The sequence below is a fragment of the Falco punctatus genome (assembly GCF_963210335.1).
Source record: "Falco punctatus genome assembly, chromosome: 3".
Lineage (NCBI taxonomy): Eukaryota > Metazoa > Chordata > Aves > Falconiformes > Falconidae > Falco > Falco punctatus.
In genome coordinates this window covers 116,871,835-116,896,420 of record NC_137582.1, presented here as the reverse complement: position 1 = coordinate 116,896,420, position 24,586 = coordinate 116,871,835, and the positions used below count along the sequence as shown (strand labels likewise).

The 24,586-nt window shown below is 57.2% G+C and overlaps 4 protein-coding genes across 21 annotated transcripts; all 4 read right to left on the bottom strand.

The window, feature by feature from the left end:
* Window positions 1–182: 182 nt before the first annotated feature.
* Window positions 183–7,394, bottom strand: DCDC2B (doublecortin domain containing 2B). 11 transcript variants are annotated; one of them, XM_080378466.1, is made up of 10 exons: window positions 6,469–7,170; window positions 5,569–5,626; window positions 5,068–5,144; window positions 4,701–4,832; window positions 4,030–4,176; window positions 3,531–3,570; window positions 3,051–3,119; window positions 2,631–2,820; window positions 2,300–2,400; window positions 183–947 (listed from the first exon to the last, which is right to left on the bottom strand). In XM_080378466.1, the coding sequence occupies exons 1-10, from the start codon at window positions 6,756–6,758 to the stop codon at window positions 816–818; spliced, it is 1,236 nt and encodes a 411-aa protein (XP_080234592.1). In that variant the 5' UTR covers window positions 6,759–7,170; the 3' UTR covers window positions 183–815. The 11 variants fall into 11 exon arrangements, with proteins under 11 accessions (XP_080234592.1, XP_080234594.1, XP_080234590.1 ...); XM_080378468.1 differs by lacking the exon at window positions 3,051–3,119; XM_080378464.1 differs by having other exon boundaries at window positions 809–947; window positions 2,631–3,119.
* On the bottom strand, window positions 7,310–10,793 carry IQCC (IQ motif containing C). The gene is made up of 5 exons (XM_080378478.1): window positions 10,662–10,793; window positions 9,930–10,073; window positions 9,085–9,421; window positions 8,764–8,882; window positions 7,310–8,317 (listed from the first exon to the last, which is right to left on the bottom strand). Exons 1-5 carry the CDS (start codon window positions 10,734–10,736, stop codon window positions 8,276–8,278), a joined length of 717 nt encoding a protein of 238 aa, XP_080234604.1. The 5' UTR covers window positions 10,737–10,793; the 3' UTR covers window positions 7,310–8,275.
* A 103-nt stretch (window positions 10,794–10,896) lies between these two features.
* Window positions 10,897–13,862, bottom strand: CCDC28B (coiled-coil domain containing 28B). Of its 2 annotated transcripts, none has more exons than XM_080378481.1 (6): window positions 13,576–13,862; window positions 12,298–12,493; window positions 12,043–12,197; window positions 11,813–11,967; window positions 11,682–11,704; window positions 10,897–11,037 (listed from the first exon to the last, which is right to left on the bottom strand). In XM_080378481.1, exons 2-6 carry the CDS (start codon window positions 12,450–12,452, stop codon window positions 10,986–10,988), a joined length of 540 nt encoding a protein of 179 aa, XP_080234607.1. In that variant the 5' UTR covers window positions 12,453–12,493; window positions 13,576–13,862; the 3' UTR covers window positions 10,897–10,985. The 2 variants fall into 2 exon arrangements, with proteins under 2 accessions (XP_080234607.1, XP_080234608.1); XM_080378482.1 differs by lacking the exon at window positions 13,576–13,862 and adding an exon at window positions 13,107–13,229.
* A 1,420-nt stretch (window positions 13,863–15,282) lies between these two features.
* TXLNA (taxilin alpha) lies at window positions 15,283–24,170 on the bottom strand. 7 transcript variants are annotated; one of them, XM_080378453.1, is made up of 12 exons: window positions 23,937–24,170; window positions 22,247–22,391; window positions 20,961–21,299; window positions 20,362–20,453; window positions 19,202–19,372; window positions 18,655–18,849; window positions 18,361–18,480; window positions 18,023–18,097; window positions 17,415–17,507; window positions 16,919–17,014; window positions 16,104–16,466; window positions 15,283–15,909 (listed from the first exon to the last, which is right to left on the bottom strand). In XM_080378453.1, the coding sequence occupies exons 2-11, from the start codon at window positions 22,362–22,364 to the stop codon at window positions 16,116–16,118; spliced, it is 1,650 nt and encodes a 549-aa protein (XP_080234579.1). In that variant the 5' UTR covers window positions 22,365–22,391; window positions 23,937–24,170; the 3' UTR covers window positions 15,283–15,909; window positions 16,104–16,115. The 7 variants fall into 7 exon arrangements, with proteins under 7 accessions (XP_080234579.1, XP_080234578.1, XP_080234577.1 ...); XM_080378452.1 differs by having other exon boundaries at window positions 16,094–16,466; window positions 23,937–24,169; XM_080378451.1 differs by having other exon boundaries at window positions 15,283–15,779; window positions 16,094–16,466; window positions 23,937–24,169.
* Window positions 24,171–24,586: the final 416 nt, after the last annotated feature.

The following is a 24,586-nucleotide window of genomic DNA, read 5'->3' as shown; positions in this document are numbered from 1 at the left end:
GAATTCTCCCTTTTTGTGGCCAAGCACATGAAAGCAGCTTCCTCCACTGTGCTCAGCTGTGATGTACAGGGTCACACTGCACAGTCCCTATTTTAATCTGTAAAATAACAACAGTGCAGTTTGCCCCTAGGGAGGGAAGGGTGTTTTTCTTTTCAGTGAAATTATCAGTCCAAGAGAGCAGATCAATGACAAAAGGAAAAATCTTTTATTTTAGTTATCCTCGTAATTAATCAGAAACCCCACGGAGGGAAATACAAACAGCCTTGCACAGAGACAGTTAATATAAGAGCTGTTTATTACGCTGACTTTTCCTAGATCAAGCAGATGCTCCTGAAACAAGTTAATAGAAACAAAATGTGTGTAGTCTTGGGAACAGGTTTGAGTGCTGCAAACATTATCCAAGCATTCCAAATCAGAGGGACGATGATATGATGAAACTTCTTTATAAGAAGTTTCTGACATAGAATAAACTTCTGGGCAGATGTTTTGTTGTAAAGGTGTGTATTCTAGTTGGTAATTCTTCCTTCCCAAGTTCAGATACACACCAGCTTAATTAGAGTTCAGAAAAGCAGCTGTTTCCTCTGAGGAAAGGGGGAACATCTTCATTATTTAACGACATCGTGCATCTGATTCATTGCTCACTGGTACTCTGCTTCTCAAGCCTAGATGATGAGTATGCTTGATTTTTCAGAAGAGTGTGTTAATTCATCAAAAAGTGTGGCCAGCCTGTGGTGGTACAGAAATCTAGGATTCCCCTGCTTTTGTTGTCTTCAGCTGTGCAGATATCCCTGTACCTAACTGTCCCTCTTTTCCCATCACACTCCCTTTGTGAACTCTTCAGAGCTCTTTGCTGCCAAGGGCAACATCCTTCGGTGCTGTTTATCCTCAGAGTCACTGGCATCCTTTTTCCTTGCCACAGTCTTTTGTGATTTGTCTGCGGTCCGTGCCTTTTGGCGGTGAGAAAGAAATACAGTTATCAGCACCTCACTATTGCAGAAAGATTCTGGGACTAAATTCCTGGATTCCGTTTCCAGTCTTACCATAGCTTTGGTATGCAAAGTTGGGATTCTACATTAAATTCAAAGTTAATTAATGCCTAGTGATTCTCTCTCTCTGCAGAGGAGAGCTGTGAACACGCAAATATAGTAAAAATGGTACAGCAGAGTGATCTGGGCGGGGGGGGGGGGGGGGGGGGGGGGGGGGCGGTAAACAGCGGCACCAGATTGCCCACCCCACTGAGAAATGCCAGCCCAGCCTCTAAAGCAAACACAGCACACCAGGCTCCCCCTTGAGCCAAGAAGTCAGGAACCATTAGCTAATTCTTTACTAGGCCTTTCTCTAATTTAAGTTCAAAGGAGTTATTTTCCTTTGAAGTTTTAGTTAATTCAAAGAGGCTACCGAGGCAGAGCTGTGAATCACCTACAATATAATGCATGTCATCCCATTATATCAATTCTAAATGTCCTTGTGAAAAGTTTAAAGCATTAATGCCACAAATAATAAGCACCTTGCAGACATTTTTCAGACAATCTTGTTTCTAAAAACTACTTTTCTCTCTCCCCCCTTTTAAAAAAAGGGGTTTAAACTTGTTACTATCTAATAAAATGTGTTCGGTCATTTTATGAATTACGTGTTTATTCTGTGCCAGCTTCTAATCTTCACCTGGCTACAGGCAAGTTCTGCTTAACGAGTTGTATTCGGGGTTACTGAATTCTAGTGTAAGAAATCAGAACACAGCCAGGAAGGATCTTACACGCTTCACAGAGCCATTAAGTGGAATAAATACCTTACTGTGGTGTATCGTTTTGGCTTTTGGTATAAGTTCTGCAACTCGCTGGAATAGGAACAAGAATAGAAGTAGTACACACAAAAAAAATCGAGGAAAGCCTTTGATATCCTTACTGTAGTGGGAAGCTGTAACTCTTACATTCCAGAAGGGAAATATTCATTACCCAGAGGACAATCTCTCCGCTTTCTAAAATGCAAAGCCCTGCAGTTACACACTGTCCTCTGGTTTCTGAAGTTCCCTCTGGTGGTTACTTTCATCTTTACACATTGTAGGGAGAAGCCCAGTGCTTCGTAAACCTAACAAATAGGACTTCAGACGAGTGAGAAAATGGAAGGACTTCCCCAAGCAATTGCTATAAACTACTGATTGATGTGTTCTCATAGGCTGTCTCTGAATGGAGTTGGCCTCCCTGCTGTGCAAAACCTGCAGCACCGACAGATTCTAGTGGGACCACAGGTACTTCCCTGCAGCAGTAAGACTGCTAACAGGGCAGAAAATAATTTCTCAGACCTGATCAATGGATACGTCCACCCTTGCGTGTCCATCCTCCTTTACTGCCTGGGAACCTCGCCTCTCCTTCCTAGGATCTCTGGGTTTATAGACACTTTCTTCTGCAAGGAGAAGAAAAGAAAAAAGCTGTTCAATGGGTATTGCAGATAGCCATGGCCTGGGCTTGCTGAGGTGACAGAAAGTCCTCATACAGGCCCAGGAGAGGAAAGAAGCAGAAATAAAGAAGTTATTGGATCCATCACTGCTTGCTTTCAGTGCACCTGCAGGTGTTTTCTTCTTTAGCATCACAGTAAAGCCAGTCTTCCTCTACCCTTCCAGCAGTGTCCTTTACCTTGATCAGGCCAGCGCTGCACATTCCTGTTGCTCCTTCCGTTCTGCCCTGCACGGACAGGTTTAGCATGGAAAATGGACTCTTCCTCTTTGAAGCGAGATTTCCTGGCTTGCCTTTGCCGTTGTGGAAGAGCAGTTGGGGCCTTCTCTTTCTCTGCAGCTCCTGTGGTCTGCACCCTGTGACTGTCCAGCTGAAAGTATTCATCACACACTTCTGATAGGTCTTCTTGATAATGCAGTTTATAAAAACAAGAGAAGTTTCACAGGGCAATCCCTTACACACTGCACTTTTCCCCTGTGACCCTTGATCCTGACTGGTACAAAGCTGTAACACTGCATTCTCTGGCTGGAGTTCTAAGCTGCTACTACAAGTGACAAAGATACAGGGAACACCTGAAACACTTTTTGCAGTCACTGCTACCTGTTGAGATGGTTCAGCAAGAGCGGAGTCACCAGGTCTGTCCTGGGAGCTGGCACAGAGTTCACCAAACTAAATACAAACAAAAAAGGAAGAGTAAATTTTAAAAAGCCAAAGGCACAGATAGCCCAGATGCATGTTTCAACGGACGATCTAAGACAGCCCAGCTGCTGTATCTGTAGTCTCTGTTGGACATTTGACCCCTGCAGTGAGCAGGAAAGATAGTCTAGCTCCAGAGTGAATTCTCCCTGCCTATCAGCCAAAAAGGAGAAGAGGTAAGTGAGGCCACTTTAAAGGAGCTTTTCTTTGGGTCGTGAGATTTAATTCAAGTGTGATTTGGCCGCATCGCTGTCTCTAGCTCCTCTCCTTTGGGAATGGTACCAAGCAAGGATGCTGTAGCTATGGCAGTTGGGAACAGAGGTATGCCTGCACAAAAGCAATGGCAGTCGTTGCACACAGTCCCATGCCAACTGAGCCACCTACCTTTCTGCGGTATTTTTTGCGCCTGCTATTTTGGTGGTTCCTGTAACAAAGAAGCAGCAGATTCTCAGCATCAGGCAGAAGTCGGCTGTAGGAGGACACAATCTCCCCTTTTCCCATAGGAGAGGGCCCCTGGAGGTGTTTTTCCTCAGCGCAGGTAGAGTGGATCACATTCCCGTTATATCACAGTGCCCACCCACCACAGGCCTGTGAAATTCAGTGCCCAGCCTAACAGACAGGTGTTCCTCAGTGCTTGACGAACACTTAAGTGAGGAACAACCAAACTGCTTGCTTTCTCTGGTGCTGAGCTCTGAACTTCAGGGACTAACCATTACAGCAAAAGCTTTGAAAACACATTCTTTCTTCTTAACTTCCAACACATGAAGCAAAACCCCAGCCCCGAAGCAGAAAGCACTGAACAGGAGGGCTACAAAAAGGATGGCTTTAGCTGAAGACCACCATGGAGAGAAATCTTTAAATCACTCTGCCATAGCCTATGTACCACAGTGTCCTGCGTGCAGAATCCTGGGGCACCAGCAGCTCAAAGTAAGGCAGTTTTTTGTACTCCTCATTTCCCACTGCCACGTAGTAATTGCCATTCAGCAGCTCCTCTCCACCAGACACCTGGGTTCCATCCAGCCTGCAGAGTCTTGAGGAAGAGACAGTAAAGGGTTTAGAGCTGTCACAAGACCCTGAACAACCCCTCAGCGTGGAAGCGGTTGAACAAGTGAAAAGTGGTAAAACAGGACCGAGACAAGGCAGAGAGGATCAATCATTCTTAGTATTACTCCGAGGAAGCATGCAGAAATACTAGACCCAGGGATCAGCAAGATGCAGTAGATCTCAGCTTTCTCCTTGGGTGCCAGTAAGTGGATGTATGAGGAGAAGGTAGGCTGTTTGTTGGATAAAAGCCCCTCCTTCTAGATATAAACTTTTTATGCCATGCTTTGCTGTTTCCTTATCGCTTTCTCACCAGACCACCAGCAACATCAGCCCTCCTCACAGCGCACCCAGGATATTGGGGTTAAAGATGGGAAAACCTGAAAAGCAAATGAGTTTGCAGAAGCAGACTGGAAGGGCCGTTTGAACTCCCAGTCCACTGCGCTAATCGGAGCTGCTGACATTCCAGACATGAGGAAAGGCGGGCCAGCAGTGCCTTATCTGGATACCCACTTGTTAACAGCTCCGCTGCGCAGGTCGGCTTTCTTTGTCAGCAGGGCCAGGAGCGTGTCCCACTGCAGTGGGGTGCTCTTGGGGAGCGGCAGTGGGAAAGGAGGGCTCAGCAAATCCCCATTCCGGAAAACACTGCAGCAGAAAAAACCCAGAGCACGTGAGGAGCCAGTATTCCCATAGCTGTGGATGATGGGGAAAAGCGCACAGCCACTGGTGCCTAGACAATATTTATAACAAATACTTCTGGTAGAAGTTGAGAATTGTCCCTGTGGGGCAGCATTCCCAGAATCTCACAGAGGAATTCCCTCCTCCAGCCTCTGAAAACATTCCCAGAGATCCTCCAAGGCGAAAACACCGAGGCACTTACTGTATCGTGCAGGGCAGGCGGGCGTGCTTCTGCCATCGTGCCAAGACGTTTGACTTCCAGGGGGCTACAACGTGGAACTAGAGACAGAGTTCAGTGCAGAACAGGGACAGCCCTGGGACAGAGCATCCCAGGGCTATTCCCTCAACCAGGAGCTGCCTGCGCTGGGACACCACCCGCCTTGCCTTCAGTCTTGCTGCTGCTAGGTGGGGTTTGCTGTCAGCAACACCAAGCTAGAGAGGCTCTTTGCATTGCTGAGCGCGTCGCAGAGTTGCCAGCCAACCTCCGAGCACACATCCTTCCCCTGCACCAAGGGGGATGAAGGTACACAGCAGCAGCCCCTGCGCTGTCTCACACGTCCTACCGATTCCTGCGGCGCTTTTGCCTGATCTCAAACAGGGACCTCGCAGCCTTAAACCTCAACTTTAGATTCATCAGCGCCAGCTCTAATGGCTCTCCCACCTCCCTGCTCACTCTGCACCCCCACTCACCCCAGGGACTCACCCGCAGACCCTCGCTGGTTCTTGTCCCATGGAGCTCCTTCCTTCCGTGATTTAAATAGCTGTGGGAACAAGGCAATGATGTTGCCATGTACCAACTGGGCCACAGCTGGCTAAAGAGCAGTGAGAAAACTACCGACTACTCTGCCTTGGTGCATCACTGCCAGATGTGCGGGTCACTTCTGGAACAATTCTCCAGGTGCTTCACCTTGTGGTCTCCCAGAACTTCAGTCTAGATTACAATCTGCTGTATCTAAGAAATTCCCTGGCAAATACAGACCATTTCAGAGACCCAGAAGATTGTATCCCTTGGTGCTACTCGCTGACCAAGGCTCCAAGGGCTGGCCAATGGACCACCTCCTCACCGAAATGCAACATACACCAGGGAGCCATATTCACCTGCCACACAACACACACAAACTCTCAAGTGTTAAGCGATGCCGCAAAAACCTTCTTTAACCCTCTGTTAACAGTTCTACTTTTGTGCAGGACTAGAAAACAAAAAAAACCTCCATCAAACCAAAGCAAAAGCATTTGTTGGCAAATATAGCGCAACTATCAGCCCTGCTGAGGAAGTGGGCAGCAGAGCCTCCCACACACCACAGAACAAGGCGCGCAGGAAGCAAAGCAGCACCCATCACAACATCCTGCCAGAGGACACACGCCTCCCTCAGCATGTTTTCTTCTGAGAGTCAAATGATCTTATCAGGAATATTTGCATTTCCCATGTGATCTAGAATATGTCCAATAGTTTCCAGGAGGAAAAAGAAACTCATCAGTCTCTGGTTTTCCTTGGGTTTGTACCCCTCTTACCTTTTTTTTCCATTCACACCCCAATACATTCCCCACAGAGGTGATCTAAAGCCGCTTACCAAACCCAGAGACCAAAGGTCTGTCTACTCACTTGAGCTTTTTGAACTTTTCAAAGCCAGCAGCCACGTACTGGCACCCGTCCTGCAGGTCCCCCAGCTCAGCGATGCGGTGGCCGTGCCTGGGTGTGTAGAGGTTCCTCACAGCCAAGGGCGCGTGGATGCTCTTGGTCACCTCATTCAGAAACACCTCGAAGGTCAGGAACCGCCGCTGGTTCACTACAAACTTCCTCCCAGGGAAGAAAGGGTCACCGTTGCGATACACCACCACATTCTTGGCTGGAGGTACTGGAGCTAAGCCACAGGAATTCATCCCCCAGTTCATCCCTGCGGGTCAAGCAAGCCCCGGACCAGTGTAGGGAGCAGAAGGGAGCTCCGGCCAGCCTCCTGCTGAGCCCAAACCTTTCCCTGTTGTCCCTTCCCAGCGCAGGCTGGCTGCAACTCGCTGTCTCCATGGATGCAGGCCCAGCAGGAGGAAGTTGTGGCATCAACCAACCTGCAGAGCACCTTCCTGCCTGAGAACCAGGAACCACACAGCTCTTTAATCCTCAAACACCAAGTACAGCCAGCTCCCTCACTAGCCCCCGTGGCCACCAGGCTCAGATTAACAAGCCTGGAGGTGCAGTAAGTGCCAGCATCTTTATGGCAGCAGCTCACATCCCATCCAGATGCTGTCACCCCCTTGCCACCACTTGCTACCCGCATGAGGAGTGCAATGGGTTTCTGTCCTGTGTGGATGGAACAAATATCCACATCCCTGTGGCCTCACCACCCTTTGCACTGAACAGGTTGCCATGGGTCAAAACGGACCACGGACTCACCTGGCTCTGCCCACGAGAAGGTGACAAGCCAGACAGGAATAGGCAGATTCAGAGATGAGTGTCAGCAAAGCTTTTTATTCACAAAAAAGCTGGCATAATTCGGGAGTGGAAGGATACAACTGCCGTATGGCAAAAGTGACTGTCCAGGTGGCAGGAACGCAGAGTGTCTGCACAGAAGCTTGGGGTCACAGTAGGGAACCACAGCACCATGTGGAAAAACCCTGAGAGACCGCGAATGCCCCTGAACTAGAGCAGCACAGAGACACAGCGCCAAACCCTGTTAAGTCCTTATTTGCTCCCTTAAGCACCAGTCCAGGTGACTCTGCCACGTAGAGAGATAACACCACGACCAGAGACATGCAAGTCAGGAATCTCATCTCCTGAAGGTTGGGTTTGATGTGCCATCGCTCCCCACCAACTGCCCAGGGAAGCGAGGAAACTCTTCTCCCAGCTTAGTACTTCACCTAGGTGTTCCCCGAAGCCTACCAGGAGTGCTTGGAGATCCCAGATATTGCAGAGCTGTAATGTGCAGAGCCAGCCCGAATACACAGCTTGGATATCGATACAGGTCCCCCACAGTTCAGTGGAGAAGAGCTTGTGTCTGCAGGTTCAAAGCACCTGCTGCCTTTAGGCATTTTAGTTCCACCACAAGCAATCAGCTGGTCAAGCGCCTTCTGAAGTGACAATCTTCCCAGCCTCGATTTTCCCCCAGGACTGTCCAGCTCAGCCAACACAAAATAGAGTCCTTGTGGAAGAAGGCCTCGCTGGGACTCCCTCCAGGACATACAACCATCTCCCTGGCTTCAAAGCGTTGTTTAATCCCCACTTTGACCAAGTATTCACTTTTAAAGGAAATAAAAGGCTTTCTTGCCACATTCATCCAAAGTGGAAAACATCAACCCACAGAGCTGGAGTTCCCCCAAGCTGCTAATGTCCATGAGGTCTTGTCACGACTGCAGTGTTGAAGCTCTGCTGCTTCTCCACACCAATACATGTGCCCCTCGTGCTCGGGAATGCTCTCCTACGGACCAGGAACCCCCAGCCTCTGTTTCAGCATCAAATACTGCAAGAGAAAGAAAACCAAGCATTAATGATTAAATCCCAAAGACCTACAAGCAGGAAGGCACCCACCCTTGCAGATTAGCCAGAAAAACTGCTGCACTTGGCCAGAAGATGCACAAATCTCACCTTTTGCGCAACACCCGTAGCAGCTCACCAAGCTGGCAAGTGCCTAGGTATGTACCGCTGCATTATACAGGCAGTTACCAAAGAAGCAACATCCCTGTAGCAGGCCAAGAACAAAGCTTGGAACCAGATCTAACCAGCTCCCATTTTCCTCCAGCATTCTTTCCCGCCCCCCCTCCAGAAAAGGGGAAAAAAAAGGGCCTGCCAGCATCCAGTCCGATCGCTGGGTAAATGAGCTATCGCCATTGCAGATGGCACCACTCCAGCTGCAGACAGGCACTGCTCTGACCCCCTGTTTGGGAAGAGGAAGGGTCAGGTCCTTACATTTTTACGGCTGACAATAGCTTGTTGCAGCCAGAGCAACTCCATGATCAAGTGATTTCTGTAGGACTGGAGACCAGACCGAGTTCGAGGAAGCTCCTTTATGTCCTCAAGCGGAATTTCTGCGAAGAAATGGGAGAATAACCTATTAGAACAAAGATTCATGTTGCACCTACTGTCTCCTGCACCGAGTTGGTTCTGATTTTTCCAAGATATTCTCAAGGTTTCGGTTCTCCAAGGACCTACTGCGCTACCCGTGCACAGCACCAGGTCCCTCAGACCACGCAGGAGAGCACAGGCTGTGCACCGGCGCCTATCTCTTACCCAGGCAGCCTTCAAGGGACTCTGCCTCCAGGACAGCATCGTCCCACACAGAGGATATGTCACTGCTGTTCTGCCAGTCCTCGTTCTCTGCAGGGGGGATGCACACCTTTTCAGTGCATTTAGTGGCATCAGCCCCAAAATCTGGGGGGCTCACTCCATCGCCCTCGCCCATGGAGCTCAGTTCTTTCTTGCTTTGCAGCTGGGCTGTAGGATTCACACTGCTGCAGCCCCAGTCGCGTTCTGGTTCAGAGGCATCCAGCTCCTGTGCTTTTTCTGTGCCAGCCTCATCGCTTGGTACAGGCTCCTGTGGAGCTGCATGCTTCCCTTGTGTTGGTATCTAAAGGGGGAATATGTGAGAGATTGAAATATAAGGAAAAGAAAATATAAAGATCTGAAGGGTGGCTCTGCTGTGGGCCAGAGGCTCTGCCCCAGTCAGAGACGTGCCGTCAGCAGCACTCCTGCTACCACAGTGATGTGCTCCGGCTTGAACAGTGAAAACTTTTTCGAGGGCATTTCTTGCAGAAGCGGTAAAATGATGAGAGCGGCACTCAGCCACTGCAGGAGCCACCTGTCAGGCTCCAGGAGTGACCTGTGCAGGGCGGGTGTTTGACCTGAGGCTGAGCTTCCCCTGGGGGAAGAAATCCTCAGTTGGCGACACAGGGTCACGACTCAGGGAGAGTCTTCCAGGCCAGGGCTATGCAATTATTGCTGATTCATTTGGTAGAATTACAGGTTGCTGGGACTATCCTGTACAAGTATCATCTGCCTGGACCACCAAGCCATGCCGCCCGCCGTGTCCCTCTCTCAAACGGGGCCGCAGAAGCCCCCCGCCCTGATGCACGGACCTCAGGGACAAACAGAGGCCGCGGCAGGAGTCGTCCCCTCCACCGCAGCTGGCTCAGGTCTCCTTCGATCTCCCGCACCACCTCCTCGTACTCCGCTCGCAGGTTCCTAAAGCGCTTCCGCAGCAGGTAACCCCTGACACAGGCCTGTGGGCACAGGGCAGGGGCACTGCTGGAGACAGGGAGAGGGCCCCTCCCCCCCGCCCCCTGCCCTAGCACCCCACAGGACACGGCCCGGCGCACAAGGAGCAAACGCAGCCATGTCTGGAACCAAGGCAGGCTTTAATGAGCCTTTAACGAGGCTTTAATTAGCCAGTACCGCCGGCTGGAGCAGGGCCCCCCGCCGCCGACCCCTCTGTCCCCCCAGGTGACCCCACGGGCATCCCCCTCCCTTCTCCGTGATTTCCCTTCCCACCTGTGGCCCCCCACGGGCCCCCCCAGGCGTGTCCCCCCAAGCATGCCTCCCCACGGGGGGGCCCCCTACCCGTGTCCCCCCACGGGGCCCCCCTAGGCGCGTCCCTGCATGGGCTCCCACACCCGCGTCCCCCCACGCGCCCCCCCCGGCCCCCCAGAGGCGTGTCCCCCCATAGAGACCCCCTCACCCGCGTCCCCCCAGGGGGCCCCCCCAGCCATGTTCCCCCACGGATGCTCCCCCACCGCGTCCCCCCACGGGCCCCCAGCCACCCAGGTGTGTCCCCCTTCCCCTCAAGACCCGCCTCGAGGGCAGGCCCCCACCTGCAGGCGGGTCACGGCGCGGAGCAGCCGCCGCCACCCCTCGACCTCGGCCTGCGGCCCCAGCACCGCCGCCATGGCCGCCCCAGCACCCCGGCGGCTGGTGATGACGTCACCCGAGCCGACGGCAGGCGAAGCCCCGCCCCCTCGCCCCGCCCGTGGGGCCCGCCAAGATGGCAGCGGGGGGCGCTGGCAGGGCCTGGCGCGCTGCGCTCCCCCCGTTTGACCGGCGGGGGCCCCGGCGGCCCTTCCGCGGGGTCGGCCCCGCTGTGGGGTCCCTTGGGCGCCGCGGCTCGCGGCCGCCCCACAGCCGGGCCGGGCGCGGGGTCAGGCGGCCGCGTCCTCGGCGTCCGAGCTCTCGGCCAGGTGCAGCTTCTGGCTGGCACGGGTCAAGGGCGAGCGCCGTGGGGTCATGCCGTGCCACCGCCACCGCCACTGCCACCGCCACCGCCGCCACCCCTGCCACTGCTACCACTGCCGCCACCACCGCTGCCAGCCCTGCCACTGCCACGGCCGTCACCAGTGGCACCACTGCCACCCCTGCTGCTGCCACTGCCACCCCCATTGCCACTGCCACTGTTGCCACCCCTGCCATCACTGCCACCACCACTACTGCCACCCCTGCCACCACCACCGCCACTGTCACCCCTACCACCGCTGCCACCCCTGCCACCACCACTGCCACTGCACCGCTGCCACCACCGCCACCGCCACCCCCACCATCATTGCCACCACCACCACTGCGGCTGCCACCACCATCACTGCCACCATCACTGCCACCCCCACGATCACCACCACCACCAGCCCTGTCATCACTGCCACCCCCATCATCACTGCCACAAACACTGCCACCACTGCCATCACTGCCACCCCTGCTGTTGCCACTGTCATGGCCACCATCACCACCACCATCACTGCCACCAATGCCATCACAGCCACCACCTCCACTGCTGCTGCCATTGCTGTCACTGCCACCACCGCCACTATGACCACGGCCCCCACCCTGTGCGAGGCTCAGGATACATGGAGCTGCTGAGCTCCTCCAGCTGCAGGAGGCAAAGGCAGAGACTGAGGTGCTGGCAGCGGGGCCAGGGCCAGTGGGGTGCCCAGCCACGGCAGCGGGGCCAGGCAGGGGCAAGGGGGGTGACACTCACATGTGCCAACAGCTGGTCCAGGTTCCTGTCGGCCGCCACCTTCTTCTGCTCCTCAGGGAGCTCCTCCACGCAGACGTCAAGGCCAAAGTGGAGCCGCGCCAGCTTCTCCTGCATCTCCCGCACGTGCTCCAGCTGCTCGAAGGAGCACTCCTTCCCTGTGCCCGCAGGTGGGAGGCGTCACGGCCACCAGTCCTGGCCCCCCCAACCCCCCTGGCCCCCCAGCCCCTCACCGAAGGCCTGCAGCTTTCCCGAGTGGAAGTCACTGAGGAGGCTGAGCAGCCCTCCTTCCATCTCGCAGACATCGGAGACGTCGGTGAGGAAGCTGTGCTGCAGCGGGGCCCCCCGTGACACCCCTGTGCCTGCCCGAGCTCGCTCCTTGCTTGTCCTGCACGGGGAACAGAGAGGCTGGCATCGCCCAGACCCGCCCTGGCCCCGTGCCAGAGGGGCTGTGGGGGGCTGGTGGCCACTTCTGGGCCCGCACTGACCGCCTGAGCCGGGTGCGCTGCCTGGGTGAGGGCAGGGTGGGCAGCGGCAGCGCGAAGGACGTGCTCTTGCTGTGGGGCAGCGGCCGTGGGGCCCCAGCGGGCAGCGGCGGGGCCAGGCAGGCCTTGGGGCTCCGCTTCTTCCTCCGGTCCTCCATGCTGAGGGGTGCTGGGGCACCGGGGCGGCGGGACAGGGACCCTGGCGGGATGGACGAGGCTCTTGGTGGCTCCTTCCCCGTGCTGAGCCTCTCGTACCCGGGGGGGCCACGCGTGCCCCAAGCTGGCGGGGACGGGGGTCCCCCGGGGGAGCAGCGCCCAGAGCGGTGCTGTCCCTGCCGCCTCAGCCCACAGCGCAGCAGGGAGGCCCGGGACCCTCGGCACGGTGACGTGCCGGCCACGGACGAGGCGAGCGGGGTGCACGGGCTGCACCGCGGTGGTGGCAGGAGGGCCGAACCCGGGCCTGGGCCCCCTCCCTGGCGCCGTGCTCGGGCTGCACGACCCCGGCGGCTGCGCTGGAGCATCGCGGCGCGGAGCAAAGCCCAGGGCTTGGCCTCGGCCTTCAGCGTCCCCCCAGCGCTGCGGGGAGGCGGATTTGGGCCACGCCAGCCAGGCCGTGACCCCCCGCTGCCCTCGGCCAGAGCGGGGCAGAGGCCACCGCCGCGCACCCGTCACCCCGCGGCACTGACCGAGCACCGCCGCGCCCCAGGGCCCCCCGCAGCGGCAGGACGGGGCCGGCGGGGGCTGTGGGACCCCCCCTTTGTCCGCAGCCTCCGGCCGCCTTCCCAGAGCGCCGTGGCCGCGCAGCCACTGACCTGCGCCAGGCCTTGGTCCGGCCTGTGGTGCCGACCCAGCTGCGGCCCCGAGCCCGCCGGCCACCCCGAGCCCACCGGTGCCTGTCCCTGAGCCCGCCGGCCACCCCGAGCCCCCCCCCCCCCCCCCCCGGACACTCGTCCCCGCAGCCCCAGGGCTGAGATTTGCATTTAAAGGGAAAGGGAACTTCCTCCGGCGTGTCCCCAGGGCGGTGGCATCGCGGACGCCAGCGCGGCGTGCAGGATGGCCGCGCCGGGTATCACAGCTGCGTGCGGGAGTAGGGGAGGGGGCAGGATCAGGCCCACGGTCCCGCGCATCCGGAGCGGGCACGGCCGCCGCGCTGGCACAGCCGGGATCTGCTGGCGGTGCCGGGGTCTGCTCCCACGTGCCTTCCCCCGGAGCACCCCGGCAGCCCTGGGGTCGCCACCTGCCACCCCCTCCTTCTGCCACCCCGAGTCCCCCTGGTGTCACCGGTGTGATCGCGGGATCCGCTTCTGCGGGAAGGAGCCCCCAGCCTCGCGCCGCGCCAGGATTCCGAGTCGCGTCCCCCAGCGCGCGCAGAACGGAGCGCAGCTGCTCGCTGCAGTTATTGCAGGACTTTAAGCCAATTTTGGGACATTTTGGAGCAGATGCAGATGCCGGAGGCTGGCCAGCCGGGGGGGTTGATACCACCGGAGCCAGAAACCCCAGAGCAAGGGGGGCTGATGCACCTGCCCCCCCCTCAGAGCCACACACCAAACCCCCCATGCTGGGGGTCCTGGGGATGGACCCCCCCAACCTTCCCCGCCTCAGCAGGTCCCAGCCTCCCCCACCTCGCTCTGCTGGGCACCAGTGGTGGAGCCACTGGGAGACAGGGAAGCTGCGCTCAGCCCCCTCCCCACCACCCGCTGCCCCCCATCTTCGCTCCCAAACGTGGGCTAATGAATGAGAAACGAGGCGGCAGCAGCAGCAGCAGCAAGGCTGGGTGTTTCTATTGGATACAAAGATACATACAATAGCCCCCGCGGAGGTTATCTGTACCATAACAGGGAAAAGAAAAAAAATAAAGGGGGTAAGGGGGGATTGGTGACTTTCTAAGAAGTTTTTATTTTCCTAAAGGAACAGGAAGAGAAGTCCAGAGCCCGGCTGCAGGCCTCACTCAACCCAGCTGCCGGGAACAGGGTGGTCCTGCCAGGCCAGAGCTACATGCGCTCACTTAGGGGCTCCTGCCAGCTCCTTCCATAGGGAAACGCGGCCCCGCACTGGAGGAAGCAACGCTGCCAGCGAAGGGCTGGGAGACAAAGCCCCACTCGGCTCCAGGGAACACATCCCAGTGCATCTGCGGGACTGCGGCTCTGCTGAGACTCGCCAGTCCCCGTCTCTGCTGCAGGTGGCCGCCTTGGTGAGACCTGAACTCACTGGAGTCCCACGGAGGAAAAGGGGATGCGGAAGCAGCTCCCATGGGCTGCTCCACTGGCAGCGAGGCAGGTCCTTCGCGAGGGCACTGTACAGTGGCGGAGAGGAGATGCAAGAGCAGTTGCGTTGCTGAAGGAAAACAAAGGTGTTCCCTGAACCCATCCGCTGCAAGGAAAGGCCCTGGCCAGCTGGCTTCAGCTTCAAGCAAAAGGCAGGCAACACTGAAAATCAAGTCTGTCACAAAGAGAAGCTGCAGCAAGGTTTCCAAGCAAGAAGAGGTCTCCCCAAAAAACAGTGAAAAGAGAAAATCTTGAGAAACTAAGGAAAGATCCACCAAGCCCCGTGCCAGCAGGCCCCACAGCTGTCCATAAACACCCTCCCAGCACAACAGGGTCCCTCAGGCAAGTGCTTCAGACACAGCAGCGCTTGGGAGACACTCTTCTGCGAAAGCGGCGAGGGAAAGGAGGAAGGGGGGGATGTGCCAGCACCGGCACGGCCGGACCGGAGGGCCCGCAGGAGTGTGACACTGCAGAAGGGACCAGCCCGCAGGACGGTCCTGGTGCTGGTCCCAGCAATGCAGCTTAAGCAGCAGGTCGTGGAGCAGACTGAGGTTTTATCCTCCTGGAGCCCCAGCTCCAAGGACACCTCAGATCCCGCCTGCTTAGCGCCGAGGGACGGGCCCAGCAAGTCCCAACGCAGGGGCAGAGGAGCTCAGGTGCAATCTCCCCATCCCCTTGCACAACTGATCACACACGCTTGTGCAAAACACTTGGGAATTAGACCTTTGGATTAACTGTTTAATACACTTGTGCACATGTGCGTATAGCAAAGAGGCAACTGTGAATCGTAAGGCTACTGAGACATCGGCAGGTTCTGGGAAGAGCAAAGGCCCTGCGGGAGGCCTGGCTGAACCGGGCCCCCCCAGTTTCTCCACTGCTTTTTGTCCCCATTCAATACACAAAACCCACAGAGGGGAGGGAAACGGCCTCTTTCGCCCCCATTTGCTCAGCTCACGCCCAGGAGAGCTGCCAGCCCAGGGCACAAGAAAACACGAGCAAGTCCGGGAGCTCCCTCCTGCCTATCCCAGAGGAAGGAGCGAGAATCCAGCGCTGGGGAACGCTTCGGTTCTTCCCTGCTCAGCTCGTTTGCTTTCACTCGATGCCAGCGTGTCGCTGTGAAGGTGGAAGCTGCGACGCATCCAGCTGTCCCAGCGCCGCGTGCCAGGGCAGATCCACGCACCTGCTTTCCTGAGCTGCGCTAGATTTTAGGGAAGTCGCAGCCTGCCAATGACAAGGTCTTTTAGTGAAAGGGACGATCAGTTGGGTCTCCATATATTAGTTATCCACACACACACAGGGAGGTGGGTCATTCTCGTTTTCATGTACATCCATATATAAAGTGTACGTTGCCCTGCAGAGATTTTATATATCATATATATATATATATATATAAAATTTTAAAAACCCTCCAAAACCCTAAGCTAGGAAATCTCAAATGCCCAGGACGGCCATCCTCTCACGCCTGTCCAAGGACCAGGAGAGGGGCATCAGATCAAGTCGTATGGAAACATTCACGTTACCCTCCCTCGCCCTACCTCTGCCTACCGCACGATGGGCTCAGTCAGCGCCCTGAGTGCCTTCGTCAGTCCCTCTCTGCCCCACGGCTCCCACGCTCAGTTCTCCCAGATTCTCCGCCGGATCCGCGCTGTGCGTCAGCCTCCCCGAGTGAAGGCAATCTTCAGCCAGGCGCTGCTCTGCTGCGGCGCTTCCCACCGCTGCCTCACCGTTGTCCCGGGATGGGTCCTTCAAAGGCTCCAACAGGTCCGTGTCTGCCCGGGGTCCGTGGGCACACAGGTCCTGCACCTTCTTGTTGAGGTCATTGCGCTCCGTTTGCAGGGCTCGGCACAGTTTCTCCAAGCGCTGGATTTTCACCTGAAGCCCCTCTAATTCTTTGTCCCGAAGGGTTTTCTGCAAATAGAGAGGCAGTTCAGATCCCACCACCTTGCGGGCGGCGAGGCAGAAAGGGGGAGAGCCAAGGGTTCCCTAGAAATCTGTTAATCATTTTTGTGAAGCTGGGATATAAAAGCCCAGAGGGAAGCTCGAGGGGAAAACACCCCAGACCAAGCAAACATTTGGTGTTCGCAGAACCTGACGCTATTGTCACCGCTTCCTTCTTCCTTTGCCCTCCCCCGAGGTCAAGAGACTGCCTGGCTTCTTCCACCCACCTCTGCACTAATTAACCATCGCTCCCACCGTGTGACAGAGGGCTCCCACCAACGCGTCCAGGGGAGAAAATCAAGCTGAAAGGAAACCCACACCACCCGCCCCAGCCTGCCTGTCCTGCTACCCCTCGGCTCCAGCCCGACACCACAGACCACACCGCCGCGCTGCTCTGCCTGCCCCAGCCCCAGCCCCCTCACCTCCTCAGCCATTTCCAAGAGCGCTTTGTTGCTGCTCTCCCAGCGAGAGCGGTACATAGTGGTCTCTTTCTCCAGCTTCTTGATTTTCTTAGTCATCTACAGGGTGAGGGTGACAAAAAGGGAACAAATTAAGTCACAGGCAGAGCGCTGCAGTTACATCTCACGTGTCCTCAAACAGGCACCCACTATCCCAGCGCAGAGTGAGGTTCTGCTCTTCTGGGTCTCCTTGCAGTCGGCTTCACTGGGGGGAAACACTGACCAGGCAACAACAAACCAGGGGACGGGGGTAGCGCTGCTTGTTCTGATGCAGCTGGGGCACAGCAAGGGTGGCATCAACCTTCTACGAGCAGCCAGCTCGGGGCTGATTTTAATACCAGCAAAACTAAATATATTTTTTTTAGCTGTGGCTCTTCCAGCTCACAGAAGCACCGAGGAGACAGACAGGCAGCGCCTCCAGCCCACGCAAGCTCTGCCAGGCGGCGAAAGTGTTACCCACCTTCTCCATCTCCTGTTTAAATGTTGTGAACACTTCACTGCTTTTGGAAAGGGTGTTCTGGAATTCTTCAAACTTCTCTGTGTAAAGAGCCAGCTGTGGGGGGAAACAGGGTTACAGCTCCTCACTGCTCACCGCGGCACCTCGTGACAACCTCCCCCAGCAGAGGGGAGATGTCAGCCAAGAACGAACGGAGCGAGTCACCTCGTGACTGGACAAACTGGCAGCACGGAGCTGCTCTGCCAGCACTGGGTACTGAGGAATGTGGAAAAATTCCTTCCTGAGGAAACATCCTCAGAGGCTGATGTGTTCTACAAACATCTCCTGGCCTTGGCAGGAGACACTTGCTGGGTCCGATTCAGCAAGGTCTGATCACACGACTGCTCCCAGCACTGGCAAACGTGCTGGTAAAAACCAAAGCTCCTTTTTCCCCAGAAGGCAGAATTGCCGGAGGGAGTCTCAGCTGACACGGTGTGGACACAGGCTCACCAATGCCAAACCCAGGAGCAATCCTGCCCCTGTGTTTTCCAGATTAAAGGAACTTCAGGTTGTTTCCCACTTAGGGAGGAAGAAAAATTCAACAGACAGAGTGCGCAGACCTGGTAACTCACCTGCTGCTTGAGATGGGTCTCCTGCTGCTTCATCAGCTCACACATCCTCTGGGACTCCACAGCTTCCTTCAGCAGCTAGGGAAGAGCAAAAGCAGTTACCTGGTGGCTACCAGGGAAGGCTCTCAACACACCCCCGCACAGCCAGCGCTTGGCCTGCAGAAACCCAAAGAGCAGAGCAGGGCTCCGGCCTTGCTCCCGAAGCCGCTGGGCACGCAGGAGGCCCAGGGTGGCCCGATCCGGGCTCTGCACTCAGCGATCCAACAGTAACAAGCCTCCACAGAGGGACAAGGCAAAAAGCAAAGCGCTCGCAACCGTTCAAGAGCTGCTGCAAGACTTACAAAGTCCTTCTCCCGCTGGTGTCTCTCCTCTGCCTCCTTCAGCATCTCCTGCGCCTGCTGGAGCTTGGCATCTACCAGCTGCTGCTGCAGGTCCTTGTGTTTGAACACCTTATCGATGTGCTGCCAAGGGAACACCACCCGTCACTGACATGCCCAGCGCAGTCCTCGCTGCCCAGGCAGCTCCCAAGGGAAGACCCCAGAGGCCCCTTCTCCCCTCCAACAGCAGAAACACGCCTCACCGGGCAGAACGGGCGCACCAGAGCACCCGACAGCAGGTCCCCTGCCCTGACCCACCTCTTCCCGCAGCTCGTACTGCTCAATGAGCTTCTTGAGCCGCTCTGCCAGCTCCATGTTCTCCTGGCGCAGCTTGGAGTTCCTCTCGTTGTGCTGCTCCATCTGGAGCTGAATGTCATTCAGCGTCACCTGGAAGTGGGATGTCACCTCCTTCCGCTTCTCCTCTTCCTCCCGCGCACGCTGGACACCCTCCTCCTGTGTGAGGAGGGCAGAGACAGCAGAGACACGTCAGCCTCTGTGCTGGGCAGGCAGGTGAGCAAACTACCCAAACTGTGATGCTCTGAACCCTCCCAGCCCCCCGCTATTGCTTGTATCAATCAGGAAGGGACCTGGGGCCTTTCCCCTCCTTTTCTCCAGCGAATATATCCTGAGGTAACGCTCAGGCGCTGTGGAGAACGATGGCTTAACAGCAAAATTAAAGCACTGCCCTGGGTGGCAGGCTGTGGACAACCATTGGTAAAGGTGAGCTTGCCAAAACGGCTCACGGCAAGCGATCCAAGCGCTTGGGATGAAGCGGCTCTTGGAGTAAAGCCCAGGAGGCACTTGCCTTGAGGGTGCGGTTGTGCCTCTGGAGCTCGCGGCACAGGCTCTCCAGTTTGCTGCGGGCCAGGATGGCCTTGCTGTGCTCGCTCTGCAGGTGGTCCTTCTCCTGCACCAGCTGCGTCTGCTTCTTCTGCAAGATCTTCATCTGTTTCTGGGAATTACGGTGCTCTTCCAGCTGGGTTAGGGGAGCAAAGGGCACAGATGCAGCAAGACAGACAGGGCAATATGCTGTGCCCCGATGAGGGGATGTGCTCTCCACGCTCTGAGAGGAGTACAAGAGCTTTGTAACACAAAAGATGCCACTTTTGAGCAGAGCAGGACTGATGCAGAGCTCAAAGTCCCCTGGGCACGGCCTTTCTCCTTCCCGAATTTGTGTCCCGCTGGAATCTGAAAGACTTGCACATTCAGCCAGCACCCCCACAGACATGCTGCTCAAACAGAGCAGAGCTCTGAGCACAGGAAAAACCTGCACACATCCACTGTGGCCACGCACAGAGCGCCCCACACCTCTCCTATGCTCCAGATCCATGCACAGAACTAGATCTGTGCCTAGAACTAGCTCTGGTTAAACGCAGCATCAGACCGCCCATCGTATGGCTGAGTGCGCACACGTAGCAGCATGGTGACTTTGCCAAACAATTTCTTGCTAGGAAATTATCAACAGAAATGCAGTGACCGAGTGGCAGAGACGGCAGACGTATCTGTGCGGTCTCCTGTTGCGGCTGGGCCTGTCAGCTCACAGCTCAGCCCTGCCTGCAGAGATCGGGACACGCAGGCTCAGCGCAACAGGCCACGGTACGCTCCTGGCACAGGATGGGCAAGAGATGCAGCTTCCACATTAGAGGAGCAGAGAGAAAACAGATCTGAAGTCCTCTTACACGCACATTTGCCAAAAATACCCTTGGACATGCTTACGCTTCTGCAAACATCCAACACCTGGCTGGACCAAGCAACGTCTATCCTCTAAAATTTGGGTATCCCGCACTGCAGAGATCTCAGAGCACACATTGCAAAGGTCCATGTGTGTTCCTGGCCTGTCCCTCTCAACATCAAGAGGAAAAAAAATAAACGTACAGCCCTACTCTGCCTCCTCAAGCAGCTCCTGCGCTCACTGCTGCAGTGTCCTCCAGCCCCAGAGCCTGGAACGAAGAAATAAGCACTCACCAGCTCAGCATATTTCTTGCACAGTGCTGCTAGTTTCTCCTCTGGCGTGCTCAGGGTGTTCAGCGTCTGCATCAGCAAAGTGATTTCTTTGCCTGGAATGAGACACAGAATTCTGAATAAATAAAAAATAAAATCACTTACACAGAGTTCTGGCTTATAAGGACAAAGACAGGAAAGACAAACCAGGTCTCACAGCCGTGCCTGCCCTGGGCCAGAGCTACCATCTCCAGCGCCTTCTCAAGACTCTGCCCCAAAAATTTCACCACATGCAGGGGGTGAACAGCTGAAGCAGCTGGGGAGAGACCTGGTTTTCAGAGCAGGAAACCACCACTGGGCTGGCTAGAGAGGGTCGCATCCAGCAGAAGAGAAATCCACAGAATCCGGAGGCTGCAGCAGCACGCAGGAGCTGTCAGTGCCTTCACAGCGCTCCGCGTGTTCCCTCCCGTACCACAAAACGGGACGCCGTATTGTTCCCAAACGCTGCTGCACACTGCACCCCAGGCACTTCTTTCACTGACAGTAATTAGCGCGGCATAAAAACCAACGTCTGCCCCGAAGTTCTCAGGCTGGCAGCACAACCAGAGCAGGGAACCTCTTACCTAGGCCCTTGGCTTTCTTCTTTTCCTGAGCCTTCTTCTGATCCCGCTCCCCACACTCCTCACCGGGTCGAAACTCTTCGGTCCCCTTTGTGTTTTCCTTCTCCCCGTTCATCTCGGGGCTGCCCGTCTCCTGGTCACCGTTCCTTGGGGACTCGCTACGACACTTCTCAGCTTCTTCTGGTTCCACAGGCTCGCTCTGCCCGCCGTCCTCGCCCGGACCCTCCTGGCTGGCATCCACACAGTACGTGTTCAAGATGTCCTCAAGCTGCCTGCTTAGCTCTTCCGAGACGTCCCGCACGGCAGGCCGGGAGGACTTGGTGTCCTCCTGTGCAAGAGGAGCTGTGGGAGAGGGGAACAGGAAAGCGTGAGACTTCCCCTGAACCCTCTGATCTCTGGGCTCTAGAAACGCACGGCAAAGGGAAGGTTTCCCGAGCACCCCACCGCACCGAGGCTGCCTAAACTTCCAGCAACATAAGCTGCTTTGTTCTGGCTGCGTCTCCAGCCAGCTGCCCTGACAATGGAGGTGCATTCCTAACAGCCTCTCTTTTGATCACGAGAGCATGACCAAGCCCCTGACATCTGTCAAGAGCAAAAATTCCCCTCCCTCCCCACCGTCGTTTAACGAAAGCAGGTTGTGCGTGAGCTTTCCCTCATAGGAACTGCTGGCTAATATCCCCAGAGCCAGGCTTTTTTACATTACAATAGATTTTGAAACCTGTGTTAGCCTCTCTCCTCGCATATAAGAGCAGCTGCACGTCTCGGATCACACATATCTCGTCCCCAGCAGCAGACACCCAGGGAAAGAGCAGGCAGCACATCCTTTGCTCCCAAACTTCCTCCAAATGAGAGACTTAGAGCACTTGGTTATTAAAATAACTTTACTCGCTGCGTGTTTCCTCCATCCCACATATACCAGGCATCAGAATACAAGGCAGGGTTAATTTTACCCCAGCACCTACTCGATTAGACCTGGTTTTTGTCTTCCAGAGAATAATTTTTACGAAGTGGCAGTAACAGGGATGGTCACTCAATGTAATGCTTCCCCAAGGAAAGAGTTGTCTGACATTTTCTAACAGAATCCTTAAGCAAGGATAAATAATCCATCATTTTCAGGTGAGAATCAACCCCGTGCTTCCGTCAGGAAGCAGGTAACTACTTCAGAACTGTACACACACAGAAATAGCAAGAAATCAGGATTTTCTGCCCCAGGAATCACAGCTGCTCTTACACAAGTCAAAGAGCTGGATACAACAGCCCACCCTCATACGGAGAAAGCAACACCGCACCTTCCAGGGGTGCCGCGGCCTCCGGCACGTCGCCCTCCTCCAGCCCCAGCCCGCTGGCTGTTTTGGTGGAGCCGGCAGGTTGCGGGGCTGCTTTGGTCTCCCCACCTTGGTTCTTCATCCTGACCCTCCTCAGCCTCGACAAACCCTAGAGAAAGGGAAAAGAAACTACTTCACTGTCAGAAGTAACACTTTGGAGGAGCTCAGGAACCATCAACCCAGACACCGGGAAGGAACTTGCTCTGGGCAGAGGCTGCCACCCACAGCTCCATGCTGAGGAAAGCGGCGCTGGGTTTTCAGTTTACACCTCACCCCAAAGCTCCGCGTGGCGGGGTGACTCCTCTTCCAGCCGAGGAGAGCTGGCAGCAGCCCTTCCGCGAGCCCGGCAGCACCTCCCGCCTCACACAGCACACCGTTCCCCCGACGTGCTGGGCACAACCTCCCGGGCCCCGGCTGTCCTTCCCTCTTGCCCCCACTGCGGTTTATTCCTGAATTTACAAATTCTGGGTGGTCTGTGCGGGCTGGCAGAGGAACCCTGTCCCCGCAGCGGGGGATCCGCAGGCCAGAGCCCCAACAGCAGGGAGATCAACACCTCCTAAAGCCACACAGCTGGCTGAGGAAAGCCGGCTGGTGCTCAGCACTGGCAACATCAACCAGCATCACCATGGGCTGGTGCTGACAGCCCGAGCTGCGATCCTGGCTCCTCTCTCCTCATCCTCTCTCCCTCCGCAGGGTTGTGGTGCGTCCTCCCCTTCCCACCCGCACTCCCTGCTCTAGGTATGATGCTAATGAGGGGCAGGGGCGCTAGTGATGGGGCAGGGGCACTAACAGCGGGGCAGGGGCGCTAGTGATGGGGCAGGGGCACTAACAGCGGGGCAGGGGCGCTAGTGATGGGGCAGGGGCACTAACAGCGGGGCAGGGGCACTAGTGATGGGGCAGGGGCACTAACAGCGGGGCAGGGGCACTAGTGATGGGGCAGGGGCGCTAGTGATGGGGCAGGGGCGCTAGTGATGGGGCAGGGGCGCTAGTGATGGGGCAGGGGCGCTAGTGATGGGGCAGGGGCGCTAGTGATGGGGCAGGGGCGCTAGTGATGGGGCAGGGGCGCTAGTGATGGGGCAGGGGCGCTAGTGATGGGGCAGGGGCAGCCGAAGCTGCTCCCCCGGAGGCGCGGGGCTGCTCGCAGCAGCACAGAACGCTGCCGACACCTCCCGGTGCCATTTTGCGGCAGTTCCGCAGTGCCCTCGCCCCCCCCCGGGGAGCAGCCCGGGCAGGGCTGGGGGAGGCCCAGCACAACGGCACACGGCGGTGGCTGCGGCCAAGCACGTGTGTCACCCACCCACGTGCAGGCGGCGGCCCTGCCCCCCCCCCCCCCGGGGCTGCCCCCCCCCTCCCCGGGGCTGCCAGCCCGCACACCGGGCGCTCTTTCTCCCTCCCCGGGCTCTGACGGCCGCCCCCGCTGCCCCCCGGGGTTGTACCAGCCGCCCCCTCCCCCCGCCTCAGCCCTCGCCGCCGGCCCGGCCGCCCCCGCCCCTCACCGTGGTCCCCCCCCCCATTAATATTTCACCCCATCTCTAATTAACGCACGCCTGTGGCCCCCCCCCCAGCCCCGTTAACGCCTCCGCCGGCGCCCCTGGGTGAGCCACCGTGCCGGTAACGGCACACGCGCCCCCCCCCGGTGACGTCATGCACGCACCCCGTGGCGTCAGCGGCAGCGGTCTGACGCAGGGCTCCCCGCTCTCCTCAGCCAATCAGCGCGCCGGAACCGGCGGCCCCGCGGTACATGGGAGGGAGGGGGGAGCGGCGCAGCCCCGCCGGTGCCGGTGCCGGTGCCCGCGGCCCCCCCGGCTCCGCCGCCTCCCGCCGGCCCCGCGCTGAGGGAAGCGGCTCCGGCCCGGGCCTCCCAGCGGCCGCGCACTGCGCATGCGCCAGCCCGCGCCGCCGCCCAATCAGCGCCGGGGCGCCGCAGGGGCTGCCGGGAAACACCGGGGAGACGCGGCCACCGCGGCGGGCGGCCCTGCGGACTGCAGCTCCCGGCGTGCCCCGCGCGGCGCAGCCCTGGGGACTACAGCTCCCGGCGTGCCCCGCGCAGGGAAGCCCCGCCCCCCCGCCCAGCGCAGCCGAGCCCGCAGAGACCCCCAGCCCGGCCCCACAGAGGCCCCCAGAGACCCCCGCCCCAGCCCCACAAACCCCCGCCAGCCCGGACCCCTTCTCCCCAGAAATCCCTGCCAGCCTGGCCCCGTCCATGCTGGCAACCCCTGGCCCAGCCCCACAGAGCCCCGGCCCAGCCCCGCCCCACAGAACCCTGCCGCCCCAGGCCTACGAAGGCCCCCAGCCCTGCCCCAC